The 27,506-nt window shown below is 42.4% G+C and overlaps 2 protein-coding genes across 17 annotated transcripts in view; one reads left to right on the top strand and one right to left on the bottom strand.

Annotated features, from left to right (window-relative positions):
• Positions 1–9,780, bottom strand: part of Spink10 (serine peptidase inhibitor, Kazal type 10) — a 115,469-nt gene extending 105,689 nt beyond the window's left edge. For 3 of the 4 annotated variants that reach the window (XM_030250514.1, XM_017317927.2, XM_006526036.3), the window contains exon 1: positions 9,569–9,780. The gene's annotated coding sequence lies outside the window, so the exon portion shown is untranslated. The remainder of the gene's footprint in view (positions 1–9,568) is intronic. The other variant, NM_177829.3, reaches the window with a different exon arrangement.
• Positions 9,781–9,789: 9 nt separating this feature from the next.
• Positions 9,790–27,506, top strand: part of Fbxo38 (F-box protein 38) — a 44,805-nt gene continuing 27,088 nt past the window's right edge. For 3 of the 13 annotated variants that reach the window (NM_001361088.1, NM_134136.4, NM_001361090.1), the window contains exons 1-5: positions 9,790–10,041; positions 17,607–17,772; positions 22,404–22,537; positions 24,589–24,752; positions 24,979–25,144. In NM_001361088.1, the coding sequence (NP_001348017.1) occupies positions 17,645–17,772; positions 22,404–22,537; positions 24,589–24,752; positions 24,979–25,144 (592 nt within the window). In that variant the 5' untranslated portion in view covers positions 9,790–10,041; positions 17,607–17,644. Of the gene's footprint in view, positions 10,042–10,391; positions 13,835–14,800; positions 15,332–17,606; positions 17,773–22,403; positions 22,538–24,588; positions 24,753–24,978; positions 25,145–27,506 lie in introns of those variants that run through there. The other 10 variants (XM_006525501.4, XM_011246802.3, XM_030250266.1 and 7 more) reach the window with 8 other exon arrangements.

Below are 27,506 nucleotides of genomic sequence, written 5' to 3'. Positions count from 1 at the left end.
GGTTTATTACTAGAATTTTATTTGAGGCAGTTGAGAATGAGAATGTATCCATGATGTCTTTCTCATCATGTTTGCATACAGGGGGCACTGACTTTTCTAAATTGATCCTGACACTTGGCTGAAATTATTGCTTATTTTGGAAGTTTCTGGTGGAATTTTTTGGGATCTTTCATATATAATTTAATATTATATCTAAGTAGGGATAATTTCATTTGCTTATTTTCTATTTGTATCCCTTTAATTTCCCTTCTTCCAGATTTTCTACATTTAGGTTGATGTTGGCTTTGGGCTTGTAATAGACAGTCTTTATTATGTTGAGGTATGTCCCCTTTAGCCCTACTATCTGTAGGATTTTTTAATCATGAAGGCATATTATATTTTTCTCAAAGGTCTTTTCTGAATCTATTGGATAATTATGTGATTTTCTTTTGTCTGTAGGTTCATTTGTATAATTTATTGAATTTATTGACTAAAGTATGTTGAACTATCCTTGCACATCCCAGATAAATACAGCTTGATCACAGTGCATGATCTTTCTGAAACCTGTGCACCTTTGGCTTGGATATATGATATATGCTTTATTGAGGATATATGCATCTATGCTCTTAAGGCACATCAGCCAGTAGTTTTCTTTCTTTGTTATGTCTTTATCTTGTTTTAGTTTGTATTAGATCAATACTTGTTTAGTTGGAGTTTGGAAGTAATCCTTCTGTTTCTATTCTTAAAAATAGTTTAAAACGTATTGGTTGAAGATCGTTAAAAAGTCTGATGAATTCTTCTGTGAATTGACATAAATCAGGAAATTGAGACCAACAGTTGACAACTAGGCTTCATAAAAATAAAAGGTTTCTGCACAGGTGAAAAACAAGTTCATTTGAGTGAAGAGGAAACCCATAGAGTGGGGGAGAATCTCTGTCAGTTTTTCATATGACAGAGGATTAACATCTAGAATATATGAAGAACTCAATAATAAAGAATCAAAACAAACAAACAAACAAAAACAGATGACCTTTTTTTTTTTTAGAAAAAAAATGGGCCTGGGCGCATGACCAGAGAGTTTTCAAAATGTAACAAAAACCCAAGTCTGAGACTTCAACCTACTTAATCAGAATGGTTATGTCAACAAAACAACTGAAAACAAAGAAACACTGTTCACTGCTGATGAGATTGCAAACTAGTCTAGCCCCTCTGGAAACTGGTATGGAGCAATCTCAAAAAGCTAAATATAAATTAACCATATCACTCCTCCTGGCATATGGCCACAGGACTCAACATCTTGCTCCATAGACACCTACTCGGCCATGTTCATTACTGTTCTGGACACACAAGCTAGAAAATGAAAACAACCCAGTATCCTTCAGTTGACTAAAGAGTGATACAAATGTGGTCCTTAAATACTGTGAAATACTATTCTTCTGTGAAAAAAAAATTGAGTGGGGTAACTCAGACCCAGAAAAATAATGTCACAGGTCCTCTTTGATCTAGCTCCAAATCTTCAGATGTGGGTAAATATCCTGGAGTAGCTACAGAAACTAGGAAAGTAAAAGGGGGGCCACAGACAGTGGGAGGTACAACAGAGAATGAAATAGCAGGGTACAAGGGATCTGCTCTGAGAAATGAGGGGAAGGACGACTCTAATTAGGGAGAGAGAAATTCAGAAGAAGATGAACCAGAAGACAAACAGGAGCCAGAGGAGCAGGGAGTTTTCTGTTGAGATTGTGTCTCCTAGTAACATCAGAAGCTACACCCATAAAACCTCACCAACGTGACTGCCTAAACCCAAGTGGAACAAAGACAATACCAATAGACACTTGAAGGGAAATGGGAGAAAAGCTCAACTCTACACAAAGAACTGCAGGCAACCAAAGAATGCAGAGAGCAGGGGGGGGGGGAGGGCACCCAATTTGGCTATCCAATATCAAATGGTCCTCCCTGAAAACATATATACATATGAACAACATTATACTCTCAAAGAATTTGGGTACAAAGAATTTGTGGAAGAGATGCCAGAGCCATGATACTTAGACAGGAAGATATCAGTGATAAGTACCAACACTGAAGTCAGCTTCTTTTATACATGTTTCCCGGAGAAGAGATAAATATTTATTTACCCCAGTGGTGGTTTAAAGAAAAATGGCCCCCAGTGGTCCATAGAAAGTGGTACTATTAGGAGGTGTGGCCTTGTTGAAGAAAGTGTGGCCTTGTTGGAGGAAGTGTGTTCCAATTCTCCTCTTGATTCCTGCAGATCTAGATGTAGAACTCTCAGCTGCCTCTCAGCACCATGTCTGCCTACACATGCCACCATGCCTCTCAGAAGGAAGATAAAGAACGAAACCTCTGAACTGTAATCCAACCCCAGTTAAATGTTTTCCTTTATAAGATTTGCCACGGTCATGGAGTCCTGGGGTCTCTTCACAGAAATAAAACCTTAACTAAGACATCCCAGGTAAAAGACTAACAATAGACCAAAGAAACAATTCTACCAACTTCTAGCTTGGTGGACTAACAAATTTAATTAATGTTACTTACAGGAGCACCGGCCGGTTATAAACAGATGTACTACTGAAGAAAATGTGTCTCTTCCTACTGTATGATAGAATTTTCTTGAGGAAACACAGAACACACACTACTCAACCCAGAAAAGGAGACTGCAACACATCAAAGTAACAGTTGCACCGATGGCCAATTTGGTGAGCCAAGGAGATTTGTATTGGATTACTTTCAGAAGGACGGGTGACAGTTTACTGACTTGGAGAAGGAATGACTCAAAAAGAGCTGCATCACCGGAATGCCTACACCAGGACAGGTAATGACTCCCCAAAACTGCAACCCTACAGCCCTCTACTAAGAGCTTCCAGGCTGCTCAACAATCAGAATATTTTTCTTTTTCCCTTTTAAGTTTTTGATGGAAGGGGGTATGAAAGGCAGGGTTTCTCCTGTGTAGTCCTGGACGTCCTGGAACTCAATTGTTAGATCAGTAGAACAGACTGTCCTTGAACTCACAGAGATCTGCTTACCTGCTGGGATTAAAGGTATGCACCACCACTTGGCTCAGAACATTTTCATTCTGCAGTTTGTCTAGTTAGAGTTTCCACCCTGAGCAATTGTTTACTTCTTTTTATACTGGTAAGTAGGGTTCCCTACGAATTGTCCAGGTTTCTATTCTAAACATGTGACCTTCTGTTTGCCTTAGAGCCCCCTTCCTTTCTGTAGCAGATGTTTCAATTTGAAGAAAAGGAGAATTGTGCAATGCCACCTTCCCAACAACCTTTAACTTACTTATAAGCCCCCAGGGAGGGGCAAGTTCTTCCAGCCCCTGCACCCTAGAAACCTTCATTTGCTTATATTTCCTTGAGAAGTGGGGCCTCACGATGCTCTCTTATCTTCACAAAGTCCAGCCTTGACCAGGTCCTTTGTGGTTAACTACTGAGTTGAGGAGGTCACTAGCCCTGTCATGCCTGGGAAACTGTTCCTGTGGCACTTGACACAAGCTATTGTCATCAGAAGGAGGGGACCTCAATTGGAAATATGCCTCCAGAAGATCCAGCTATAGGCCATTTTCTTAATTAGCAATTGATGGGAGAGGTTTCAGTCTATTGTGGGTGGTACCATCCGTAGGGTGATGATTCTGGGTTCTATAAGCAGACTGAGCCAGCTATAAGGAGCAAGCTAGTAAGCAGCATTCTCCATCAAGGGCTCTGCATCAGCTTCTACTCTGTTTTGAGTTCCTGTCCTGACTTACATAATGATCAACATAATGAAAGTATAAGCCAAATAGACCCTTTCCTCTCAATCTGGCTTTTGTTCATGGTGTTTTATCACAGCAATAGTAACCCTAACTAAGACAGAAATCTATCCCTTCTTCTGACTCTTAAACACAAATTTCAACCTCTCTTCTGGGATGTTCCATTTAGGGATGGACATTCAGGAGTCATTTAATCTCCCTACTTTGAGCTGTTATAAGTCTCTTCAGTGACTGCTGCCCACTTCATAAAGAAGCTTTGATAATCAAAGATGACAGGAGCAATTGTCTAGGGACATAAACATAAATATGTAGGAGATAATTTAGCAGGCATGTCATATAATTTCACATAGCAGCAGTAACTTCACTACAAGGGCCTATGGAGCCCCCATCTGTTGGCTTTCAACTGAGTTTATAGTATCAAATACAAACTCCATCCAGTGGAACATGCCATAATTCAGACAGAGAGAAGTTATTTGCATCCATAAGAACACTGCCACTTTCACGCTCATGGGAAATATTGGTGGCATATTAGTAGTATAGTGCAAAGGGTTCATAGACGAATAAGACTTTTTATAACAATTCTCCCCTAGCAGTTACACTCATCAGTGGCTAGCAGGGGGGAAGCTTCTAACTCAGTCCCAGCTTTCTTTCCCCATGCCCAAAAATCAAAGTGTCTTAGTCAGGGTTTATTTTACTGTGAAGAAACACCATGACCAAAAAAAGCAAGTTGGGGAGGAAAAGATTTATTTGGCTTGACACTTCCGGATCTTAATCCATCACTGGATAAAGTGGGAAAGGGAGCTCAATCAAGGCTGGAGCCTGGAGACAGAAGCGGATGCAGAGGCCATGGAGGGATGCTGCTTATTGGTTAGCTTCCCGTGGTTGCTCAGTCTGCTTTCTTATAGAATCCAGAACCACCAGGGATGGTACCACCTACAATGGGAGGGACCCTCTCCCACTGATCACTAATAGAGAAAATGCCTAACAGCTGGATCTCATGGAGGCATTTCCTCAACTGAGGCTCCTTCCTCTCTGACAACTCTTTAATTGTCTCAAGATGACACTCGGAAACAGCCAGTATACAAAGTGTACAGCACCTTTGGCAATAGGACCTCAGAATCTAGTTGTGCTGGGTTGTCAGCAGCAGGGGCAATGGCTGTATTGTTTGGATGGGTCTTAGAGACCTTCCTGGTCAACAACTCTTAGAGATACAGCCCATCCCTGGCATTAAGTTTTCCTTTATAACATTATGGCTTCTGGGAGCAGATTTTCACATTTACACCAAATACACTCACTCAGGCTGTTTAACCATTATGTTAACATTTACACCCACAAGCTATTAGGAGTTTTCTTAATCACCTTACTGAGTGCCACATATACCTTTCCCCAAAGTTCCTAAGTATTCCATAGCTGCATCTGGCCCTTTCGCCCTGTTTGATCTGATTTCCCATCCTACTTCCTTTAGCTGTGCTTGTGTGTCTTCCAAAGGCTTTGCTAAATCTGTAAAACACTCATGAGACTAGTATTACATCATCTATAAAGTGAAATATTTTTTCAACGGGGGGGGGGGGGGAGCAGAATCACGGAAGGACTGTCATGCACAGTTCCAAGCAAATGCCAGCTGATCTCACAGCACATGACTAAAGGGGCGCTAGAGAAAAGTGTTAGGGGTGCCCAGTACAGCATGAAACACTCCCATTGTTTGTAACAATTGTTTTCTGGAAAGATTGATGTTGGGTAAGGTCGTGTGGATGCGAGGCAGTATCTATGCTCCCTAGTGCCATCCAGCCTCCCCATCTTGAGACACTGTCATGGGGATACCTGCATCTTCCCAGTGTCAGTTGGTGGGCCCAGGCGTGGCTCTCCTTGATCTAACTAAGAGGGGGTGTGGCTTTGCTCTCATCGAAGATGTCCACACAGGCTACCTGAATACGGCAATCTCTAGGTCAAAGCCACTGACCACAACTGGCTGCCAAGAGGGCCCTAGGCTGGGACATGATGTCTCCTTCCAGTATATTTTCTGGCGGGAGAGAGATGTACACAGGTTGGTCTTAGTCACTTAGTGTCTGTCTAAGGATGAGTTTCATCTGTCACTCGGGCGGCTTTCTCATTTACACCTTCATTGACCTTTCCTCTGCCCTCCAAGCCTTCCAGAGGCTTACATGCCCCAACTCACAGTATCAATTCTGATTGTGACAGAATCTACCTACAATCACCTGGGAGATGAACCTCTGGGCACGCCTTTGGGAAACGCTCTTGAATACATTCATAGAAGTGTGGAGACCCACCAACTGTACGAGGCACTACTCCCCAGCCGAGAGCCTAGACCGTGAGTGGAGAAAGGGAATTGAGCAGAGAAAGCATTCGTCTCCTCCTGACTGACTATGGGAGTGAAGTAACCAGTTTCTTTAAGCCCAAGCTGCCCTGACTCCTGACTTCTCCATCATGATAGTCTATTCACTGAAACAAAACATTTCCCCCTTATTGCTTCTGTTGTAGTGTTTTTTCTTTGCATTTACTAATTTACTTAGTGTGTGTGTGTGTGTGTATGTGTGTGTGTTGGAGGCATGCATGTGGAGATCTTTCTTTCTTTCCCTTCTCTTCTCTTCTTTCTCTACCTCACTCCCTCCCTTCCCTCCTTCCTTCCTCTTCAGTACCTGATTGCTATTTTCTATTACATGTACCTCTCGACTGTTCCTTCTTTACAGCCTAGTCTCTCCATGTGTTCAAAGTTTCAGATGAGCAAGGGCTGTTTGGCAGCTATCTCATACTTTCTCTTATCCTGCCTCCCCGCCCAAGAAATGGCAAGCCAAAGTCTGAGTGCACCACAGTTAACTCCGAGGACCCAAGGAGTTACTTAGGCTTACTTACAAACCATGGGTGAGGGGATGTGGGTGGAAGCACGAGTGGCCCTAGAGCAATGAATGTCAGCACCCAACACAGATGATCACTCCTCCATGGATGCAGAGATAAACCCCTTTTTTTCCCAGCCTATATACTCTAGCACGTCCCTGAGACCCTTGGGAGCAAGGGGCAAGGATGGCTGGAAGGAGTGTCGGGCTACCCAGGTGAGGGCTCAGTGTCCTCTCCCACACCTATTAAGTAAAGAAATATCAGCAGTAATCAAGGCTGCACGTGATGACTGTTTGCAAGCAGAAACAGCTGGTCTTAGCAGGGTGGCATCTGTTTTGATAGGAGGGTAATGTAGTACAACAATTCAAAAGCTGCAGAGGAAAGCAGCCACATGGTTTACTTGTAATTCCTTCTGTAAACAAGAATTCCTGGAAGTAAGCTACGTCTGCAAAGGTTGATTGACTTATCAAAACTTCAATGATGCAGAGAAGCCATATAATTACCATTCCAGACCCTAGTTACAGCTTCTCTCGGGCTATCTTTATGCTATGAAATAGTTATTTCTTGCTCCTGTCTGCACCAGACATAACATTTTAACAACCTTTTGGAATATAAGAACTTAACAAAACCCTAGTTTCCCACCAATCAAAGGGTCAAAAGTGTCACCAGATAGCATCTAAAACCTATAACAGAATCTTGCTTTCACTGGCCCACCTGATGGACCCACCAATGTATTTAAAAAGTACCTTGACTTACGACTTCTTTTTTTTTTTCCCTGTTAACTGTAAAGTTCTTGAAATGTCGACCAGTAAGAACACAGAATATGGGAAAACCAAATTCCATGTTCTCTGGCCTAGCCATTACCTCTTCTATCTGGCTCCAGAACAAATTCTCCCTTCTCTTTATTCTCTTTGAGGTGTGGAGTGTTTTTGTATTGATAATTACGACTCCCGGTGTGGAGCTCCAGAGAGGACACATTTCACAGGAGAGGTCACCTGTTGCAAGTGAGATACCCACATAGACCCATTTCATCCAAGGCCTTCGGTGTCCTTTCTTTGGGTGGACTGTGGTGAGTGCTCTCTGGGGTGCTTTCTCTGCTCTCTCTTGGTTTGGTCTGACCATTTGTTCCTTCTGAGCTGGTTCCTTAAAGAACTTGTTTGGCAGATACCTTTTTGGTTTTCATTTGCTTTGGCCTGCACCAAGAGTTCTCTACTGCTTAGGGGACCTCCTCAGGCTGCTAAGGATGAATAGATGAAGTCATGTCTTACATCCCTGGGGTTAATGTCGAGATCTATCTTCAAGCATAGTGTTTCCCTGTCTGCTGCTTGGCTGATCTACCCTAATAAGCATGGCTTGCATGTTACGTTGTGCTTCCTTGCTTCTGTTTCTGACTATTAAATAAAAATACAATGTTTGGTTAAAAATAAAATTCCGATTTTTAACAGGTCTGATGTCATTTCTATTGGCGTTATTAACAGTTGCTACATAAAAAGACACCCATTAAAATAAAGTTTTTAAAAAAATTACCGCATTGTTACCTATTGTCTTCTACAATGATGTGGCTTTCATTTGATTTTATAAACTAAATCAGGTATAATACCAATAGAATAAAACAGATGAAGACAGTGCCCGCAAATGAAAGCTATTCAAGGCTCATCTTTCCTAGCATTAGAACTAGCCACTCTACATGAGGTGATAGCTCTTGCATCAAATCCCTTTGGGGTGTACAAACAGACCACTGTCCTCTACCAACTCAAGGGTAAAAGTGTCATGAGATAACATCTGAGGTTTACAACAGCTTTATTATAACTCACTACCTGATGTTTCTGCCAGTGTATTTTAAAAGCTTTAAGTTATGATTTTCTTATTTCTGCTATTTAAAAAAAAACTTTATGAAACCATTACACATTGGCAAGTAGTTTGGGGGCTGTCCTGAATATGTGTTGTCAGGCCATGGTAACTCATACTTGGCTCCAGAATAAACAAACTATCATGTATTTCTTATGAAGTGATACCTGTGTTTTTGAAAGCACAAAAAGACCACCAAATGAAAGAATATACCCAATTGAATTAAAGAACGAACTCAATGGTGCTGAAATAAACTTTACTGCTTTTGTATTATGCCAGGCCCTAACTATATACTTCACCATCTCATCCCTGTTTATTCTTCAGAACAACCTGGGAGAAGAAGGTGGGGAGATGGGGAAGGCCTACACTTACTTATTCAAGTCCAAATACATTGACAGAAATAAGTAACGTGAGTACACACATTTCACTTACAGGAATTACACACAATTCTTCAATTACACGGATAATTGCAGTATTAAAGTTACCATGTGCACATATATACATATGTAATGCTGTTTTGGTCTGGTTTTGTTTTCCTACCAGAACTCCAAATTGGGATACATGGTTGATACCTGGAGCTACAGCCCAGTGTGCTAACGCTAATTCTTAGTAAGGAAAGAACTAGCAAGTCTGGTAAAAATTAAGAATAATTTGAACATTGTGCACGGTGCTCCCATACGCCAACCTTACTGAGTTTAGAATCAGCAGTTAACCTACCCCGCCCTGTAGATTGTCAAATTGAGTCTTAAATGTTCTATGTACATGATCTCTGTCCCCCCCCCCCTCCCCCGGGGCGACCACAAGAGTTAGATACCTCCGTGTTAGTTACAGGCCTGTGAGTACATCGACAAGAGAGCTGTAGGTTAAAAAAAAAAAAAAAATCTAGATTTCAGTCCAGTTTTGTGACATTGTGACAGCTATCTTCACTTTAGACAATGTAGAGGAAAAAAAAAAATCTATCAAGCAGACCTCTGCTCATAAGCCAAAGGCCCAGTGTTACATTTATTAATAAAACATTGATGTGAAAATCGTCATGTTCAAGAGACTATAGATCATAAACATGCAAAGGCAATGCTCGCAAATCACAGAATGATTTAATAGTCTTTGCGCCCCGCCACTTACCCACACCCCGAAATCAAGGGTCCTGTTTTTCGCTGGAAAATATTTTTATTGCACCTATTCATTTTGCCAATGAAGAAGAGGGGAGCCAGCGTACATCCAGGATTACAGAGTACCAGCACCACGGAAGAGCCGCAAGGAACCAGCTCCAGGAAATAGATTCCGGGTATTTCCGGTAGGGAACGCCTACGTCACCGGAAGAAGGGCCGGCTGCTAGGCTTTAAGAAATACCACGCTTATCATGGCCGCTTCGCTAGGACGGAGCCACACCTAACATGGACGCGGTGAGGCCCGCCCAGGCCCATCCCTCGATGACACTTCTTCGGAAGACGCTAGAGGCGGCGGAAGCGGAAGCGCTGCGGAGGTGGGGGCCGCAGGAAGAGTCTGTCGCGATTCTCGGTCCCTCTCCACCACAAAAACAGACGGAGGGCCGGCGTAAGTGAGCCGCGGCCTGGGAGGCTGTCGCGACGGTGGAGGTGCGCGGTGGTGGGCAGATGGAGGGGTCCGGGGCTCCCACCGCCCAGATCTTCGATCTCGGGGTTCAGGAACTCTGGGGCCTAGAGCGACCGAGAAAGGAGAGTCCGAAGTGTAGCGCTGGCCTTTCAGGCCTTGCTCCCAAGGCATCGCAGTTTTCTAATTCCGCCACGCAGAGCCTTGCCTGGGGCTCGGTTTCATCCCCCAAATGCGAGACTTGGGCCAGACCTGGGGCCCCTCCCCCAACACACACACCCCAGGCGTCCGCAGATGCAACGATTTTAATGTTGAGTCGTTTGAGTCAGTCAATCGAGGAACGCCTGCCCTCAGTCCGCTGAGGAAGTAGCCCTCCTATGATGCGGTTAATTCATCGTGGAAAAAAAGAAAAGAAAGAAAGAAAGAAAAGGGAGACCCTGGTTTTTGTCCCACTGTTACTGTTTTATTTGGGGGGAGGGAGGAATTCCCCCTCATTGTTTTGAACCTTAAATGTCTCATCTTTTCGAGAAAAGTATCTCGAAGTAGACACTGGCTTAAATCTGTCTCCCCCTCTCGCCCCCATCCCATCACAAATGGGAGATACAGTAGGGTTTCTGTAAAGCCATTTTTTTTTTTTTTGTATTTTTTTTTTCTGGAGAGATGGGAAAAGCACATAGTATGTAATTATAGACTGAGAATATTCGTGTGATTTTTTTTTAACTTTTGTTTGAGAATTACCGTTTTTAGATGACTAGAAAGACATGCTCATCCCTCTTGTCATAGATTGTGATGTTGCAGGTGTGCTGTGTTTGGGAGAAGGGTGTCAGGGGTGTGGATGTGTGTGTTGTACAGTGTCGTCCATCCTTTAAGCATAACAGCCATCAGTCTTTGCCAAAGCATGTGTGACTTCCTACAAAAGATCCTGCTGTTTGTCAACATTCCTTTGTAGAAGGTGTGTTTGGGGGGCAGGGGGAGGGCGAGAGGGTGGGAGCAGGTCTTTGGTTCCTCACCTGAGAGTCAGGACTCTCCCTCTGTACCTCTGGCCATTTGTATGTAGTAGTTCTGCCCTGATTGTACTTGGCCTTTTGGTGGGGGAGGTATTAAAGTAGAGTCTGGGAAGTTTGACTGAAGAGGAGAAAAGAATTCCATGGGAAGCCATCATCCATACCAGGTGAGGGCTTGACAGTCTGGCTGCTTTCCAGTACACCAGGCTCCTGTGTAGCTCCTCAGCCATGCTGTGTAAGTAAACCCAAAAACCCATTAGTTCCCCAAGGTAAACTTTGGTGGAATTGTATGTTAGTTTGTCATTGGGGCCTCTTAAGGGAGATTTATGTCTCTAGAGAATGAATTCAGACAACACAGCAAGTGTGTGTGTGTGTGTTTAAATGGTTGTGTGCCTGAGGTACACGTTTCATTTTCATTCAGAAGGACATAACAGAAGAGAAAGGGGAAACTAGGTTTCACTGAAGTTAAGTGGTATAAAAGTTGGTCTTGAGTTGGAATTGAAGGCCTAGGTACTTATTTCAGAAACGGTGCGTTCTGCCTTAGAGACAGACAGCATATTCTTCTGATGCTCATTTTCATTATTTGTAAAATAAAGGGTTGAACTAGATTCCTTGCCCTTTCATCAGTATAGGTTCCCCCCTCCCCTTTTAAATCAAAGCAGTGTGGCGGATGGATGACACTTTGAGAGCAAGAGGACACATTATAGATAGTGGATACATAAAGTATTCTGTGAATATTAATTACGTGATGTGCAAGGTTCCACTGATATAACAGAATGAAGCCAACAGGCGTTAGATAAAGAGGCATTAGAAACCTCATCGGCAGGAATGACCTAGGCAGTGTAGGACCCATGGGATGATTTAAGATCTTTGCTCCAGGTTAATGTTTTGTTTGTTTAGGGCAATGAGATGTCATTTGATCTTAGTAAGTTGGGATGATTGAGGAAGCAACCTGACCTGTGGAATCTAAGAGTATAAGCCAGGTGGGAAGGCTTTGCTGCCACCTTGTACTCACCAGACAGTAACTGAATGAGTGAGGAGATGGAGGAAGGCCTAGATGCCGGTGACCGAGAGCAAGGGGTCTTTTCAAGAGAATTGCTGTTGATCAGGTACAGACCAAGACCTTGATTCCACCTTGTGGGAAAAAGAAATCTTAACAGATCCTTGCCGTTTCAGCTAGTTTTGTGATGTCAGTTTAGCTCTTCTCTGTGAAATACTAGTGTTGCAGAGTGCCATGTGTGAGTTGAGGAGTGGAGAGGAGTAATTACTCCTTTCTAATTAGTAGTCAGTGATAAAAAATACTGACAAGGTAGATCAGGTAGAGGGAGATTGTCGGTTGAAAGGGGCTTAAGGAGTCCAGGAGGTTGGGTATTTATAGGCACAGGTGTTTCAGGCTTATGCACTACAGTGTTAAGTAAATACATCTATGATAGAGTACACAATTAAAATAGCGTAATTTCAAGCAAGTGAATGTTAGAGCATTAAAGCTTAAGACAGGCACAATTTGAGGATCGACCCAAATGATTTTGTCGGTTTATTATAGAGTCCTTTCTGCTGACGACATGGCAGAAGGAGAAGGCTTTAGAGAGGCATACTTTAGAAAGACTTGATTGAAAGGGCATTGGCAAAGAACTCGGGCTTAAGACTCTGCCTGGGATGCCAGGACAGAATTGAAGCTTCCTTTGCTCTGGTAAACAGGCTCCTGTGGAATGATAATGGGCTACCCAGGTGGTTATGGCTATTGTGTGGAAGCCCAGTTTTGTGGAGGAAGGTATGGTCCAAATTCTAATAGCATCCTGAAGCCAATCTCCAGGCCTTGTGATGTAGCTCTGGAATGTGGTGAGACAGCTGTGGTGGCTGAGGACTGACAGTCATAGAGAATGCTATGTAGGTGGGTAAGTCTGGGTCTTCTGAGGCTGACATTTAATATTTGACCCAAGGCAAGTGACTTCCTGATTTACACTCTCCGGTTCTTTGTTCATCTAAAAGAGCCTCTGAAATTTTATTTGTAATTCTGTCTGCATGAGAGTAGGAGAGAGAAATGCCACTGTCCTATTCTCAGATGAGTTCATAACTCACAAAACGTCAGCAGTGTGACTAGGTTGTCTCTGAGGGTCCTTTTAGCATTTAGTATTATTAAGGGACAGATTATCGTTTCTGTCAGACTAACATTTCTTGGAGGTTCAGAGCCTCCAAAAATTGTTAACTTTAGAAATAAATCTTGATATTTTAAAATGTCCTATTCATGTATTTACACTTATGTGCTGCTTATAGTCACCTGTTCTTCGCCCTCATGTCACATCTTTTGCCTGCTCCTGTCCTGAGAACTGGAATTGCCTTCACCCTCCCTTTTAGCTTTCTACTCCCTTAAACCTTCTTTGCTGCCTCCGGGGAGGCGGGATGCTAGGTGGTGGGTGGTGTGGGATGGAGAAACTGGGAGAAGGGGAAATGAGGGCTGGCCGAGGTGCTTTCCTTCGGCTTGACCTGCTTTCTAACCCCCTTGCCAGGAAGGAAAAGCCTAGCAGTCTCCTTCCCAAAGAGATCCCCGTGGGGCCTGGGCAGGAGTCACAGGGCGCTTTCTTCACAGACAGGAGCACAGGGCCCCTGGTCCTCAGTGCTTGAAATAATGCTCAACATAGCCTAGCTTGGTTTTTATGTAAATGAGCTGATGCCCCCTTGAGTTGGACATTCTGTTGTCTTTTGTCAGCCTGCACCGAGGCTAAGGAAAAGTAAAGAAGCCTTGAGTGATGAAGATTTCCCTCCCGAACGTTCCCAGAGAGGGCTTCCCCTTGGCTCTCAGCGTCCTGATGTAAAGGTCTGTCTCTTACCCAGTGTCATTTCAGGTCCACCCTTCACCGAAGGCTTATAGCCTTTTTATCTGACAGGTGTGTGTGTGTGTGGTTTGTTTGTTTGTTTTTTGTTTTTCGAGACGGGGTTTCTCTGTATAGCCCTGGCTGTCCTGGAACTCACTCTGTAGACCAGGCTGGCCTCGAACTCAGAAATCCGCCTGCCTCTGCCTCCCAAGTGCTGGGATTAAAGGCGTGCGCTACCACGCCCGGTGACAGGTGTGTTCTTGTAAGTATAGGATGACCTTTGGAGAACACATGCTTAATTATAGGCCTAATGGAAGAGCTATGAATGGAAGAGCTTGTAAGTCCTTATAGTTTAGTTTTTGTCACTGATTTTTGGTTTTAGATACATTTGATAGGCTAACTAGACTATCACGGGCTTGTTGAACACCTATCTCCCTTATGATTTATCTCTATAATTTTTAAATTCTAAACACATCAATTTTTGTAAACTTAGTTATAGTAAGGCTAGTTAACTTGGGATTTTAAGTATATATGAAACCCTGAGGGTTATTAAATTTGCCTCTGAAAGAGCACTGCAGAATAATAATGCATGATCAGAGATAGTAGTCGTAAAGGCAAGATGCTTTAAGTGCAGTGGACTCAGTAGGTGCAAAAAAGGAAGAGTATGGTGTCTCCTATCAACCTCCTGATGTAAAGGTCTGTCTCCTACCCCGTGTCAACTCAAGCCCTCCCTTCATCAAAGCCTTATAGCCAAGAAAGAGTCAGGAGTGTGTCCTTTGAAGGGCTGTCAAATTCTTTTTTTTTTTTTTTTTTTTTTTTGAGACAGGGTTTCTCTGTATAGCCCTGGCTGTCCTGGAGCTCACTCTGTAGACCAGGCTGACCTCGAACTCAGAAATCCACCTGCCTCTGCCTCCCGAGTGCTGGGATTAAAGGCTTGCGCCACCATGCCTGGCGGGCTGTCAAATTCTTAAACCTAAAGCATGTGTTCAGTACCTGGAGGGTTATTCTGAACATCTGGGCCGTCCGTAGATAGATAGCTCTTCAACTTACTGTAAGTAGCTATTCTGTGTGTTTTTATTGGGTTAACCTGATAGTGTTTACTGCTGAGATTATTGAATGTTGTGGTAGCAAACCGCTCTCGGGAGTGTGAATTGCTTAGTGGGTGCGTATGGAATAGTGGATTTATGCTGCGTGCAGACGTGTTAGTGCCTGGAGGGGAGCGTGAGATGCTTCCCCAACTGACATCGACACACAAACTGCTGTGTGCTCCGTAGAGTACTCAGATGATCTAACGGCGTCTTCACAAAACACCTACCATTTAAATCGAAGTTTGAAGCCTAATTAATAGTTTTCTAGACTAGAGAGAAGGGCAACTAGGAAGGGGAGGGGAGAGTAAAGAAAGATGACTGTTCCAGCCAGAATAAATAACATAAAAGGAAAGAGCCCTGCGTAGAAAGCTGGCTGATGCTGCTCCTCCTAGAGTGTACCAGGGGTCACAGGTAAGCATTAAAAGGTGACATTAGAAAAGTAGCTTGAGGCTGGATTGGAAAGATTCTTACCTTTTAGGAGCCACGGGTCCTTGGAGACCGATGTTCTTGTCTTGTATTTTCTTTTCCGTTCTGTTCTTTTTTCCGCTTTTAAATCCCATAAGCATGAGCAATCTGTAAAGCTCTGACTGAGATGAACATGAGTCAAAACTAAGTTGTTTTTTCATGTTCATCTGCTCTTATTTTTCAGTAGCAACCACTGTTCATATTGTGTAAAGAACACTGGCGTATTCGTCATGTACTGTTGTCTACATAAAATCATACTTGAGGCTTAGTCTATGCAATGCTTTTTATTTTTTAAAGCTTAGTAAGAAGAGTGCTTTGAAAAGATTGCTGTAGCTTCAGTGTAGAATGCAGTGTGATAAGCACTGTTTAGTGAATGATCTACTGAAGCCTGAGCTCTGGTTGCCTTTGCTACAGGCCTTGATGACACACTGCTGGGTACTAAGTAGAAAGCCGTTGACCACAGCAGCATAGATGAGGCTTGGTAGTAGAGCCCCAGAAGCCAGTGGGAAGGCATGGAATAATGGTATCGTGGGAAATGGGTGATAGCTTGCTGAGGACTCATGGAGACTGAGAGGTCTGCATGTGTTTAGGACAGAATTTATAGGGTAGGAGTTTAGTGAATGAACTACAGTAGAAGACAGTGTGTGCTGTGTTTGATTTGTGTAGCTGAAGCCTTAGGAATGGGTGTAGTTGGTCGGTTAGAAATGGGTTTGCACAGGAACTGGCAATAGAGACAAGAGTGGGCACAGAGAGATCACTTGGGGAAATTAGAGATGAGTAGTCCCAGAGAAGAGGATACTTTGGAGCCCAAGCCTGAGAAGCAGGTTCAGGAGGTACTGTAGTAGAAGAAATTTCTGTTGGAGAAGAGACGATAAACAGGAAAATGTGGGTGTAATATAGTCAAAAACTGGTTTGTATATTTATTTTTGATGTAGTTTCATAGCTGTAATTTTGCTACTGTTAAGAATCGTAATGTTTGAAATGCAGAACATCTGATATGTGACTCCCAACAGGGTCATGACCCACAGGTTGAGAACTGTTTCAGGCCCATGCTATTACATGCTTTTTGATGAGAACCCACGCATGGTTCTATAATCTTTATTTCCTTGCTTCCTGGGTTGTGACTAGTCAGAGTGACCAAGTAGGAAGTTTGCATAAGGTTACATGTGGAATGCTGGAACCCAGGTACTGGCAGGAGTGCTGATACCACATGAACTTTTCAGTGAGGGAAGAAAGGATGAGAACACAGACAAGGAAATACAGATTTGTAGACTGTGTTTGCTCCTGTTGATTGCCAAAGCAGAGGATCCCTGGGAGCTATGCATATTTCAGTACTGTGTCCTTTTATTCCAGGGTGCCCAAACTTCCCAAGTACAGTGCATGCTCACCTTGACAGGCTGGTGTTTCTCATGTGGAGGATTAAGAACCCTGCTAGTAGTTCAGCCTCATCTAACTTCCATTTCGTCTTCTTCATCCTAACACCAGCAGTTTTGTTTCAGTTTATAAAACAGATTTCCTTCCCAGACAGAGTTCAGCATATCTGGGGAGTGAGTTTGCCCTTCAGAATTGCAAGTGCTGTATGTGTGTGTGTTTAAGGAGAGTGTCTGCAGTTCGGTTTTATTCCGTTCACAGAAGATAAGTCTCATTCCCTCACTTTACAGGTAGGAAAATGAAGAATTTAAAAGGTCGATTCCTCTCCTGGAAGTAGTAATTTGTGGCAGATCAAAAATTCGAGTCCTAGAGTCTGCTGTGTTGGGCTAGCTTACACACAAGGCTGGATTCCTTGGTATTAATGGCAAGCAGGTGAGGGTGCAGCTGAGCTTGATAGCTGAAAGGGTCACTCCTGTGAGTTCAGACATGCCTTTCTTTACATAGTGCTGTTTCCAATCATGAGCTCCTAGCCAAGGAGCAGTTTTGTTACCTAGCAGAGTTATCTTGCTTTACACACTGAAGAAATTGATGCCTGGAGAAACTGAGTAACCAGCTGTGTGGGAAACTCAAGAATGCAAATTAGAAAATAGGACTTTCGGCTTGGGTTCTATTCACTCTAAACTGTTCTTCAGGACAAGCTACTCATATGGTGTGCTGTTGTAATAGCATCAGTATTTTGAACCTTTGCCCATTAGTAACCCTGAATGAATATTATAACTCACTTGTAATAGGAGCACCTTGTGTCGGAGTTTGGTGTGCTTTAGGCTGCACTACTCTGTTTGCCTTTCAGGTATTTTGAACTAACTTTGACACTGAGGGAGCACAGCCATGGGACCACGAAAGAAAAGTGCTAAAGTGTGTGTGATGGACAGTGAGGTCGCTGAGGAAATGACAGCCGATGAAGAGAAGGACTACATGAACCAGCTGTCACATGAAGTGCTCTGTCATATCTTCAGGTGGGATGTCGTTTGGATTACTTTTATGTTTCTACAATGTAAAAGTAAAGTCAAACTTGTCTTATAAAGTTTTTTCCCTTTATTTTACCATATATATATTAGTGTTTTGCTAGCATATCCGTTTATGTGCCATGTGTGTGCCTAGTGCCTGCGAAATCAAAAGAGGGTGTTGGGTCCCCTAAATCTGGAGTTGTAGATGGGACTTGAACCTGGGTCCTGCAAGAACAGCAAGTGCTCTTAACTGATGAACCGTTTCCAAGCCTCCAAAACACTGTAAAGTTATATTTCTACTCAAGCTGTATTTTAAGAACCACTAATTAAACCAAGAAAGAAAATATTTTATTCTAGTTTTCGTTCTTTTTATTCATTATCTTTATCCATACCATTCAACGACTAGAATACGTCTCTGGAGTTAGAGACCCAAGTTAGCGTACTGGTCTACCATTCTCTAACTGTGGACAATGATTTGGAGAGGTGTTTTAGGATTCAGTGGCCAGTGTTCTCAAAGCACTCATTACACTGTAAGACATGGATGTGTGGTTTAATGATCCTGTATTTTGTTCTCCCGACTTTATGTTGTAACAATACTTTCAGTTACCATGTTAGTCTTTGCTTTCTATTCTATCACTGGTACATGTGACACAGTACTTAAAATTTCCCTTGTCTTGCATATGGTTCATTTCTGGTTTGTCTTTTTTTTTCCCATCCTTATAATTGAATTTTCTAAGCCTCTAGGATATTTTTTTTTAGATAATTGTCATTAGACTAGATTATTCACTCAGAAAAACATCCTACCTATTAAAAGTTCTCAGAAATGTGTTGAATTTTACACATTATCAATATTTTTAAATTATGAGGTTTTTAAGTAATATTAAGTTATTTTAAGGAGTCATGAGCACTTTGTTTTTGTAATATACTGTTGAATTTTTTTTCATCCTTTGTAGCTTTCTTCTGTGGCACTCTTTGATAGTTAATATCTGAGAGTAAAAGGCCCAATTAAAACAGTAGGTATCTTTTCTACCATAGCAAAATGATGTTAAAATTCATGTGCTAGAAAAAAGTCTGTGGAAATGCCAAAAGTTTCTGTAAAGGCAACTAATAGTACCCAATGTTCAAATACATTTTAAAATACAGTAAACAAAATGTAGTTAGGTTAAGAGCTGAAGAGAATAGCAGGAGTTAGGCAGAATGGACCAACTAGGGGCTGCATGTGTGTATTCAAATTCATGAAGCCCTCTAGTTTAAAAAGTTGGTTTTCATATCATTGTGGAAAAGATGAATAGGTGATGATATCAGAGCCTACAAACACTTGGAGAAAAAACTAAAAGCTAAAAGTCTCTATCTCCGATCCTATAGCTTTGTTATAAGTGGGGAGAGTTAAACATGAAATTTCTGAAGCATAGTTATAATCGTTAGCTGTTGACTGATGGTCACTGCGTGCTGTGCGTTACCCTGATTAATCATGCCAACCCCATAAAAATGCACAGATGGTAGGCCTCAGAGATAATTTCAAGTGTTTGGATATATTGTGGACATATTGGACCATATTTTACATTGGAAGCAGATGCTAGTCTATAGTTGGGTGAATTATTCAAATGTGAAGATGAGAATCAGGCAAAGGGGTCTTATATTGTTTCTAATGAACTTGATCACATTAACTGAATGCAGAAACTCTGAGCTGCCCTGAGTTCGTGGTCTGGATTTTTCTAGAATAAATAGGTTAAGTTTTATTTTTAGACTCCTACGTTTTTTATCTGAAGACTCCTGCTGTAATTGTGTGGTCTCCCTTTGTTTACTCTTTTCTAAAGTGTACTGATGTACTTTTATAATATGGCTTTTATTAACTTATAGAAAAATTAGGTTTCATTAAGCTATTTTTCACAAAAAATTTGTTTTTGTTATGTGTCCATTCCCTGCCTCCCCCACCCCACTTCCTATGTGCCCTTTTAATGCTGGTTTTTTAAACCACATCTATCATAGAAAAACACATTTATACTTCCTAGGAAAAGTTTGATGAAAAATCATCCTGCTTTCTTTTTAAATATTACTCAGAAGTTATAAAACCAACTCAGGCAAATATTTTGGATAATAGTAAAACTATTGGAGTAATATAAAACTTGGTTTAGAAAGCAAATTCAGTGTTTTTCATTGCTTATATAATGTGTAGTTATATATCTTCTGAAAATTGTTTTAAGCTCTAGAGAGTAACAGTAATGTTTTTGGTGAAAATTTAATTTAAATTTATTCTCTTTGTTTAAATAGCTTTGAGGAAGGGCCGGTGGTAGGAACCACCCAGCACAGCAGAAAGATAGTGAGCATGCACACGGACACTTGGCTATTGGAATTAGAGTCAGCCTGCAGCCTGTGGGCATTGCTGCTCTCCCACATACCTAGCTGTAGGGATTCCATCGGCTTAGCTTTTCTAGCCAGCATCACTACATTTAAACTGGGCCAATAGTAGCCCTACCCAATGAGTGAAGCTCACAGCAGATGAGGAAGATACCTTCAGCAGGACTCTGAAGATGATTTAGTTAAGGAATTGGTTATACAGTTGTAGATTGCATTGAAGGAACAAGTGAAGAATGGCAGCAGGAAGTAGCTCTGCTGCTCCTGCCTTCTCCTTGACACAGGAGCTGTTAGCTAGAGGACCAGGGACAGGGTGACACCGACCGCAAGGGTAGTGTGTTCAAAGGACAACTAGCTGCTGTTCTTGGAATACGGTTGTAACACTGTACCCACTGGGTAAAAGGCAGCTTCCACTTGACAGTCTAGGTGTGTATGGAGGGTTTTTAAGGACAAAGATGAGGCTTTCTGCTATTTAAAAATAGATGTTGGTGTCATTAGAAACTAGATAGAAATAGGTTGGCTGTTAATTTCAGGAAGGAGATAAGACTGGGAAGAGTCAGGTAGAGCATCTCAGAGGACAGCCATGCTAGACTCCTGTATGCAAGCATAATAGTATCATTAATAGCATCAGGGATTGGTGCTTGCCCATGGGATGAGTCTCAAGTTGGGCAGGTTATTGGTTGGCCCTCAGTCTCTGCTCGAACCCCGTGCCTGTATTTCTTGTAAAAAGGATAAATTTTGGATTGAAAGTTTTGTGGGTGGGCTGGTATCTCTGTATTGTTCCACTGGGGTTCCTCCCTGGCTAAAGGAGGTGGCCTTTTCAAGTTCCATATCTCCAATGTAGTTAGGTGATTAGTCACTGATTCTTGGGCACTTCCCTTATCCTAGGTCCCTGTCTGGTCCTGGAGATGCCCCCACCTCTCCACCCCACCCGTTGCAGATTCCATTCATTCTCATGACCATCTGGCCATCTCTCCTGTTCCTCCCCATTCTCCACCCCCCCCCACCCCCAGTTCCCTCCCTCCATCTGCCTCAGTGGATGGAACTTAAGGACTCTTGTTGAAGAGTAGGAAGGATTGCAGGCCCCCAAGGAGGATAGGATCTTTACAGGAAGACCAACAGAGTCAACTAATCTGGACCCTTGGGGCTCTCGGAGACTGAACACAAAAACCAGAGAGCATACACGGGCTGGACCCGGGCCTCCTTGCACATACATAGCAGATGGGCAGCTTAGTCTTCGTGTGGGTCCTGAAGAACTGGAGCGGAGACTACCCCAAAAGCTGTTGCCTGTCTCTGGGATCCGTTCTTCTAGCTGGGCTGCCATGTCTGGCCTCAGAGGGAGAGGAGAGTTGAAGAGCCAGGGTTGGGAGATGGCTACCTAGGGAGGCCCTCACCCACTCCGAGGAGAAGGGAACGTGAAATGTGGGGAAGGATTGTGGCTGGGGGCGGGGTCTGGAGGAGGGTAGTGAGAGGGATATAAAGTGAGTTAGTTTAAAAAAATTAAAATATTTAAAAAAGAAAACTGAGGAAAGGCTTTAGCAACACGTATAGCAGTGCATGTGAAATGATGCGTGCCTTAAGTCAGCACACATACATGTGCTTGATTGGAGAAAGGCATTTCAAGGAGCAGTGCGAGCTGGGAGGGAACTGTAGGGAACGTGCTGTGATGACGACCAGGGAAGCTGACTGACACCCCCTTCTGGCTGTCTCCTTCCTTCCCTTGTCTGCCTTGGAATGCACTGAGGGTTTGGTTTGGGCTGTTCTCCTCTTTGTGCTGTTTTTGCCTTTTGGTATGTTCATTTTTATTTTTATTTACATATTTTGTCCTTGAAAACGTTTGGGAAGTATTGTAGGTTTATCACTGTGGCATGGTGAGCGTTTAGTACTTTGAGTGCTCAGTATTTGCCGGCTTACCTGTATTTACTTAAAAGCTGAATGGGGACTGGAGAGCTGGTTCAGTGGTTCAGAACACTTGTTGCTCTTGCAGAGGCTGCAGGTTTGATTCCTAGCATCCGTGTGGTAGCTCACAGCCATGTGTAACTCTAGTCCCAAGCGACCAACACCCTCTTCTGACCTCCAAGGTCACTAGGAGTGCATGTTGTGCACATACATACATGCAGGCAAAACATTAAACATGAAATAATAAAACAAATTAGCAACAAAAAAAAAATGGTGAGCTGAATGAATGACCAAGTGCTGTGAATGTTCCTAGGACCTCAGGTCATTTAGAGAGGGAGAAGCCCTGCATGCAGATTAATTGATTAATCTTTCTCTCCATTACCTAGGTACCTGCCACTACAGGACATCATGTGCATGGAATGCCTCTCTCGGAAGCTAAAGGAGGCAGTCACTCTGTATCTGAGAGTTGTCAGAGTGGTGGATCTCTGTGCAGGGCGCTGGTGGGAATATATGCCAAGTGGTAAGTACACAGGTTTCAAGTACATTTGAGCCCTAATAGAAAGTGAAGAAAATGGCGTCCATAGAATGTGACTTTTTTTTTTTTAGGTAACAAACATAAAAGCGGGGGGAGGGGTGTGCTGTTTAGAGGGCAGGAAGAAAGAGTCTAGCAGGAGGAAGGAAAACAAAAGATGAAGGCTAACTATGATGCACGTGTTATGGCAAGCTCTCACTAAAATAATAGAAAGGGCTGCCTACTCTTAACAGTTGCCTGCTCATTAGTATGCTTGTCTGTCGTTTATTAACTAGTCTTTTAAAATTGTGCTTTTATATGTATCAAAAGATGGCCTAGTAGGCCATCACTGCAAAAGGAGGCCCATTGGACTTGCAAACTTTATATGCCCCAGTACAGGGGAACGCCAGTGGGTGGGTAGGGGAGTGGGGGTGGGGTGGGTATGGGGGACTTTTGGTATAGCATTGGAAATGTAAATGAGCTAAATACCTAATAAAAAATGGAAAAAAAAGAGAAAAAAAAATTGTGCTTGTAAAAAATAACATTCAAACCAGGAGACTTTGAGCATGGATTGAGGCCGAGGCAGACAAACTCAATAGAACATCAAAGAAGTTCTTACCAGAAGCATAGAAGTGGAGGCTGAAGGGATGCCTGTCAGACAGTACAGGTTACCTCTAGAGTTCTGTAGTGTGCGGCTTGTGGTGCTGGGCCCTTTCAAGAGGTTCCAGCATACATATTCTTGAAAAGAACATTGCAATACTAGGCTGTAACTTAGTTTAAAGGAGACAAAACACAGTTGTCTTTAGTCACTTAGGAAGCGGTGTGAAGGGAAAGTGTTCATTTAACTCAGGAGAGTGATGGTTTGAGGTAGGCAAGAAATCAGGCAGGGCAGCATGAGAATAATGATCTCATTCAGTGTTAGATTTGCTTTAGCAGAGATTGCAAACAGGATTCTGGAGGTCAGCAGGGGTCTCGTGTGCTCCGAGCTTAGCTTTAACATCAGGGCACTTAGCAAGTTTGAAAGAATCTGTGAGCACATGGCCAGTTTTTAGACTAATAAATTCCTGTAGCCCAAAGCTTTTCATCTCTGCAGTGAATATAAAAGAAAGTGGCGAAGCAGTCTGTAGGACGAGACCACATTAAATGTATTTAATGCTGCACTGGCCTGTTCTCTAAAGTTTAAACCCCCGGTCATTTTTTAGGACTGGTTCTTAACTATATAGCCGCAGCTGGCTGGAATGCACTATATAGACCATACTGGCCTTAAATTCACAGAGATCCACTCCCATGCTGAGATTAAATACATATGCTAACATGCCCAGCTGAAGCTCTGAATGTTGATAGAAGTACCTGGTGGCTCATATGTGTGAACTCTTTTGAGTCATATCCCATCTCTGTTAACTTTCCCCATTTATGCTTGGCTCTTACCATTTCTGATTTTATAGTTAGCAACTCTGGAGTAGCCCTATACAAATAGAACACTTTTTTTTAAAAGCTTCAGTTCTTTGGTTAGTTGGAAACTTAATATTTTGTTATCAGTGGGCAGACAATTGGCTTTCAGATCTTTTGAGACTCCAGTAATAGAAAACATGTCATGCCTGTGACTTGTCTCCATACGTATTTAATCAAAATCTCCTGTTGTGAAGGTTTGCCTGTCTCTGTTTGCACTTTGTTAATTTCTGCTACAGAGTACAGCTGGCCTTCCAGATACACAGTTTGTTTTTGTTTTGTTTGTTTGTTTTTTTTACCATCTCAACATCTGCTCACTTTCAATTATTATTTTCTTAGCCAACTTTCTTTTGTCTTTTTTTTTTATGAACTGTCTGAAATAATGGGGAATAATAGTTGAACACATAAAAAGAACAATTGCAAGAAGATGGTTAGAACAGGGTGAACCTAGTTTGCAGGTAGCATTTGTGACTCATTTTCCATGTAATGAGCCTGGCGTATCTTCTGGTGGAGTGGTTTTTTCAGCTGGGCGTTAGCTTCATAGAACTTTCACGGGGAGCCTTTTCTGTTTGGATTTTTATGAAGCTGTTCTAATGCTCTGACCTCTTCAGGCTTCACAGATTCCAGTTTCCTAACCCTTTTGAAGAAGATGCCAGATGTTGAACAGCTGTATGGCCTTCACCCTAGATACCTCGAGAGGCGAAGAGTGAGGGGCCAGGAGGCTTTCAGCATCCCAGGAGTCTTGGAAGCTTTGCAAGCGTGCCCAAACTTGGTGGTAAGTGCTGCTGGAGCACTTTAATAACCCCAGCTGGCTGATGAGATAGTGGATCACAAGGACTGTGGGGCTCACTCACTCACTCACTCACTCACTCACATGCAGCCTGCACGCAGAACACACTGTGTCTTAAGTTCCATTTCATAGTTAGCATCTTGTACAGAAAGAGACACTTGGGATACAAAATGAAAGCCTTCCTTATGCTTGCCATGGTGCTATTTTCTAGGGTGTAGAAACATCTCATTTGGAGTTGGTAGAATCCATTTGGACATATATGCCGCATGTTCATATTTTGGGGAAATTTCGTAATCGTAACGGAGCATTTCCGATTCCTCCTGAAAATAAACTGAAAATCCCCATAGGAGCCAAAATCCAAACTTTGCATTTAGTTGGTGAGTACCTGCTTTCTGGTTCACTTGTCATGCCTTGAAACACTGCATAAGTGAATATTCACTGAAACAGTTTTAACATTGTAAATATCATCTTACTGGTTGGTTGTAGAATGGGAAATGCTTGTGAGACTGGTATAAAAGCTCAGAATTTCCATTACTGAAAGATCTCTCAGGGGCAGCTGTTGCTTTTCAGGCAGTCAGTTGCTGTGTTGAAGACAGTTTTTGAAGGTTTTATCTTTGTGTTTTCGCATCAAGCTAGAACTCTGCCTTTACTCCAGTTATGCCCTGTAGAGGAGAGATCTCAAGCACAGCCTTGTGAGGGGAGGAATTTTATTTAATATTTGTTGTGTTTGTGTGTATGATGAGTGTGCCACGGTGCACATGTGGAGATCAAAGTATATATAGTTCTCTCTGTCCATCCATAAAAGATGGAACTAGGTCGTCAGGCTTGCAGGGCGGGTGTCTTTCCTGCACAGTACGAGTGCCTTTATCTACTAAGCCATGGGCAATGTTTTATCTACTATGCTGTCTGGCTCATTCTTCATAGAGAAACTAAGGAATTAAGCTTTTAAAATTTACTTAAATTCCTTGTTATTAAAAAAGAAGTGAGTCAGGATCTTCTGATAGCTCAGGTTGGCCATGGGCTCTGTATCCATCTTTGTCTTTCCAGCTCCTGAGTGTTGACGTGGCAGTGTGCATCACCACACCCAGTTAGCTCACTTAAGTTCAAGTGGACAGATAGAGCTAGTGCCTACTAAACCTCAGTCTAGAACATTATAAAACCCTAGCTAATTGTTCTTCAGTCTAGAGTCACTTCCCTTTTTCCTCCCCAATGTGGTGATGGAGTGATGGTCATTTCCAGAGATTGCTGTGTTTGTTTGCATGGTGATATTGTGCTTTCCCATGGGCAGGCTCTGCAAAATTACATCATAAGAATCTCAACAGGGGAAACTATTTGATCAAGTTTAACTTTTCATCCTTGGCTTAATCTGCTAAGAGACAATGTGACATTTTATTTCTTTATTTCTTTAGAGACAGAATTTTATGTCGCTCAGGCTGGCCTCAAACTTACTAGATAGCTAAGGGTGACCCTGAATTTCTGCTACTTCTGCCTCTTCTTCCCAAGTGCTTAGATTACAGGCATGTGGTACCGTGCCCAGTTTTATATGGTATCAGACAAAGATGAAATACAGGTAGGTCTTTACGAATGCTAGGGAAGTGCTCTTATCAGCGGAACCATATCCTCAGCCCAAATATTTTCAGTTTCATACTTTATTAATATTTTAAGTTGATACTTTATTTTTAAGCTTATCATTTTATTATTCTCTTAATATTTATGTTGAATGTATGCTCAAAGATTACTCAAGATATTGGGGATATTCTGAGGACCTAGAAATTTCTGTAATAGAATCAGATAGTCATAGGAGGACCTGGTGAAGTATACAGGATAGGGCTTAAGTCATGTATGTGACTACAGAAGGCTATTATTGTGGAATGAGTCTGAGCAAGGATTGGAATAGTTGGATTTTTAAGTGATAAAGAGATTTTGCTTCTGAGGTTATGATGGAATCTCAAGATAGAAGATTTTTTTTATCTTTACAATTTCCATAATGCCTGTACCAGTTAATTGGAATTATAAGTTTCCATGAAACGCATTAATTATGTGGTTGAGTCACAGCTCTGTACTAACTGTGTGGTGGTGATGTGAAGCCATGCATATTCATCATCCTTTGTTTATAAGCTAAGTTTGGCAGGAGATGGGGCTGAGCGAGCATCAGATGCCTATCTGTGGACCTTTCTTGCCTTGCCCTCTGACTCACATTGCCAACAGGCACCTTGGTCATGACACAAGGTAGATATTCTATACCTCTCTGGGTCTGGTTTGCTTCCTTTGGTCGTATCCCCATTTTCATTTCTCATCTGTTGCTCTATGGCTTGTTTGCATGGCAGTAACTAAAGTAAACTGCCGTTTTGAGAAGACAGGCTGAGGAGCAGGTTTCTGAAGCCCTCTTGTTTCTTTAGGATTTGCAAGGATCGCTCTTTCTTCTTCCATATCTGCTGACACCTCCCATTGGACACCCTTCCCCTTTCCACACTGAGTTCTCTGTATATAAGATTCACCAAAGATAGAAAATATCCCTAACAATTTGAGATAGTAAAATGAATAGCTGTCCGACTTTTCTCAAAGCTTCTTCCACATATTTACAGATGCCTAAAATCCCTGTAATTGTGTAAATGACATCAAGGTGTGTCTTGTCTACCACAAACCATAATATGAAAACTTACTTGGCCTTACTTTGTGCTGAGACATTTCTTCTTTCTGATGGGGGAGTAGTTAGAGGTGATTGGCAGCCCTGCGGTA

The sequence above is a fragment of the Mus musculus genome, chromosome 18 (assembly GCF_000001635.26).
Source record: "Mus musculus strain C57BL/6J chromosome 18, GRCm38.p6 C57BL/6J".
Classification (NCBI taxonomy): Eukaryota; Metazoa; Chordata; class Mammalia; order Rodentia; family Muridae; genus Mus; species Mus musculus.
Note: the sequence above shows the minus strand (reverse complement) of the source record. Positions and strands in the feature narration are given on the sequence as shown.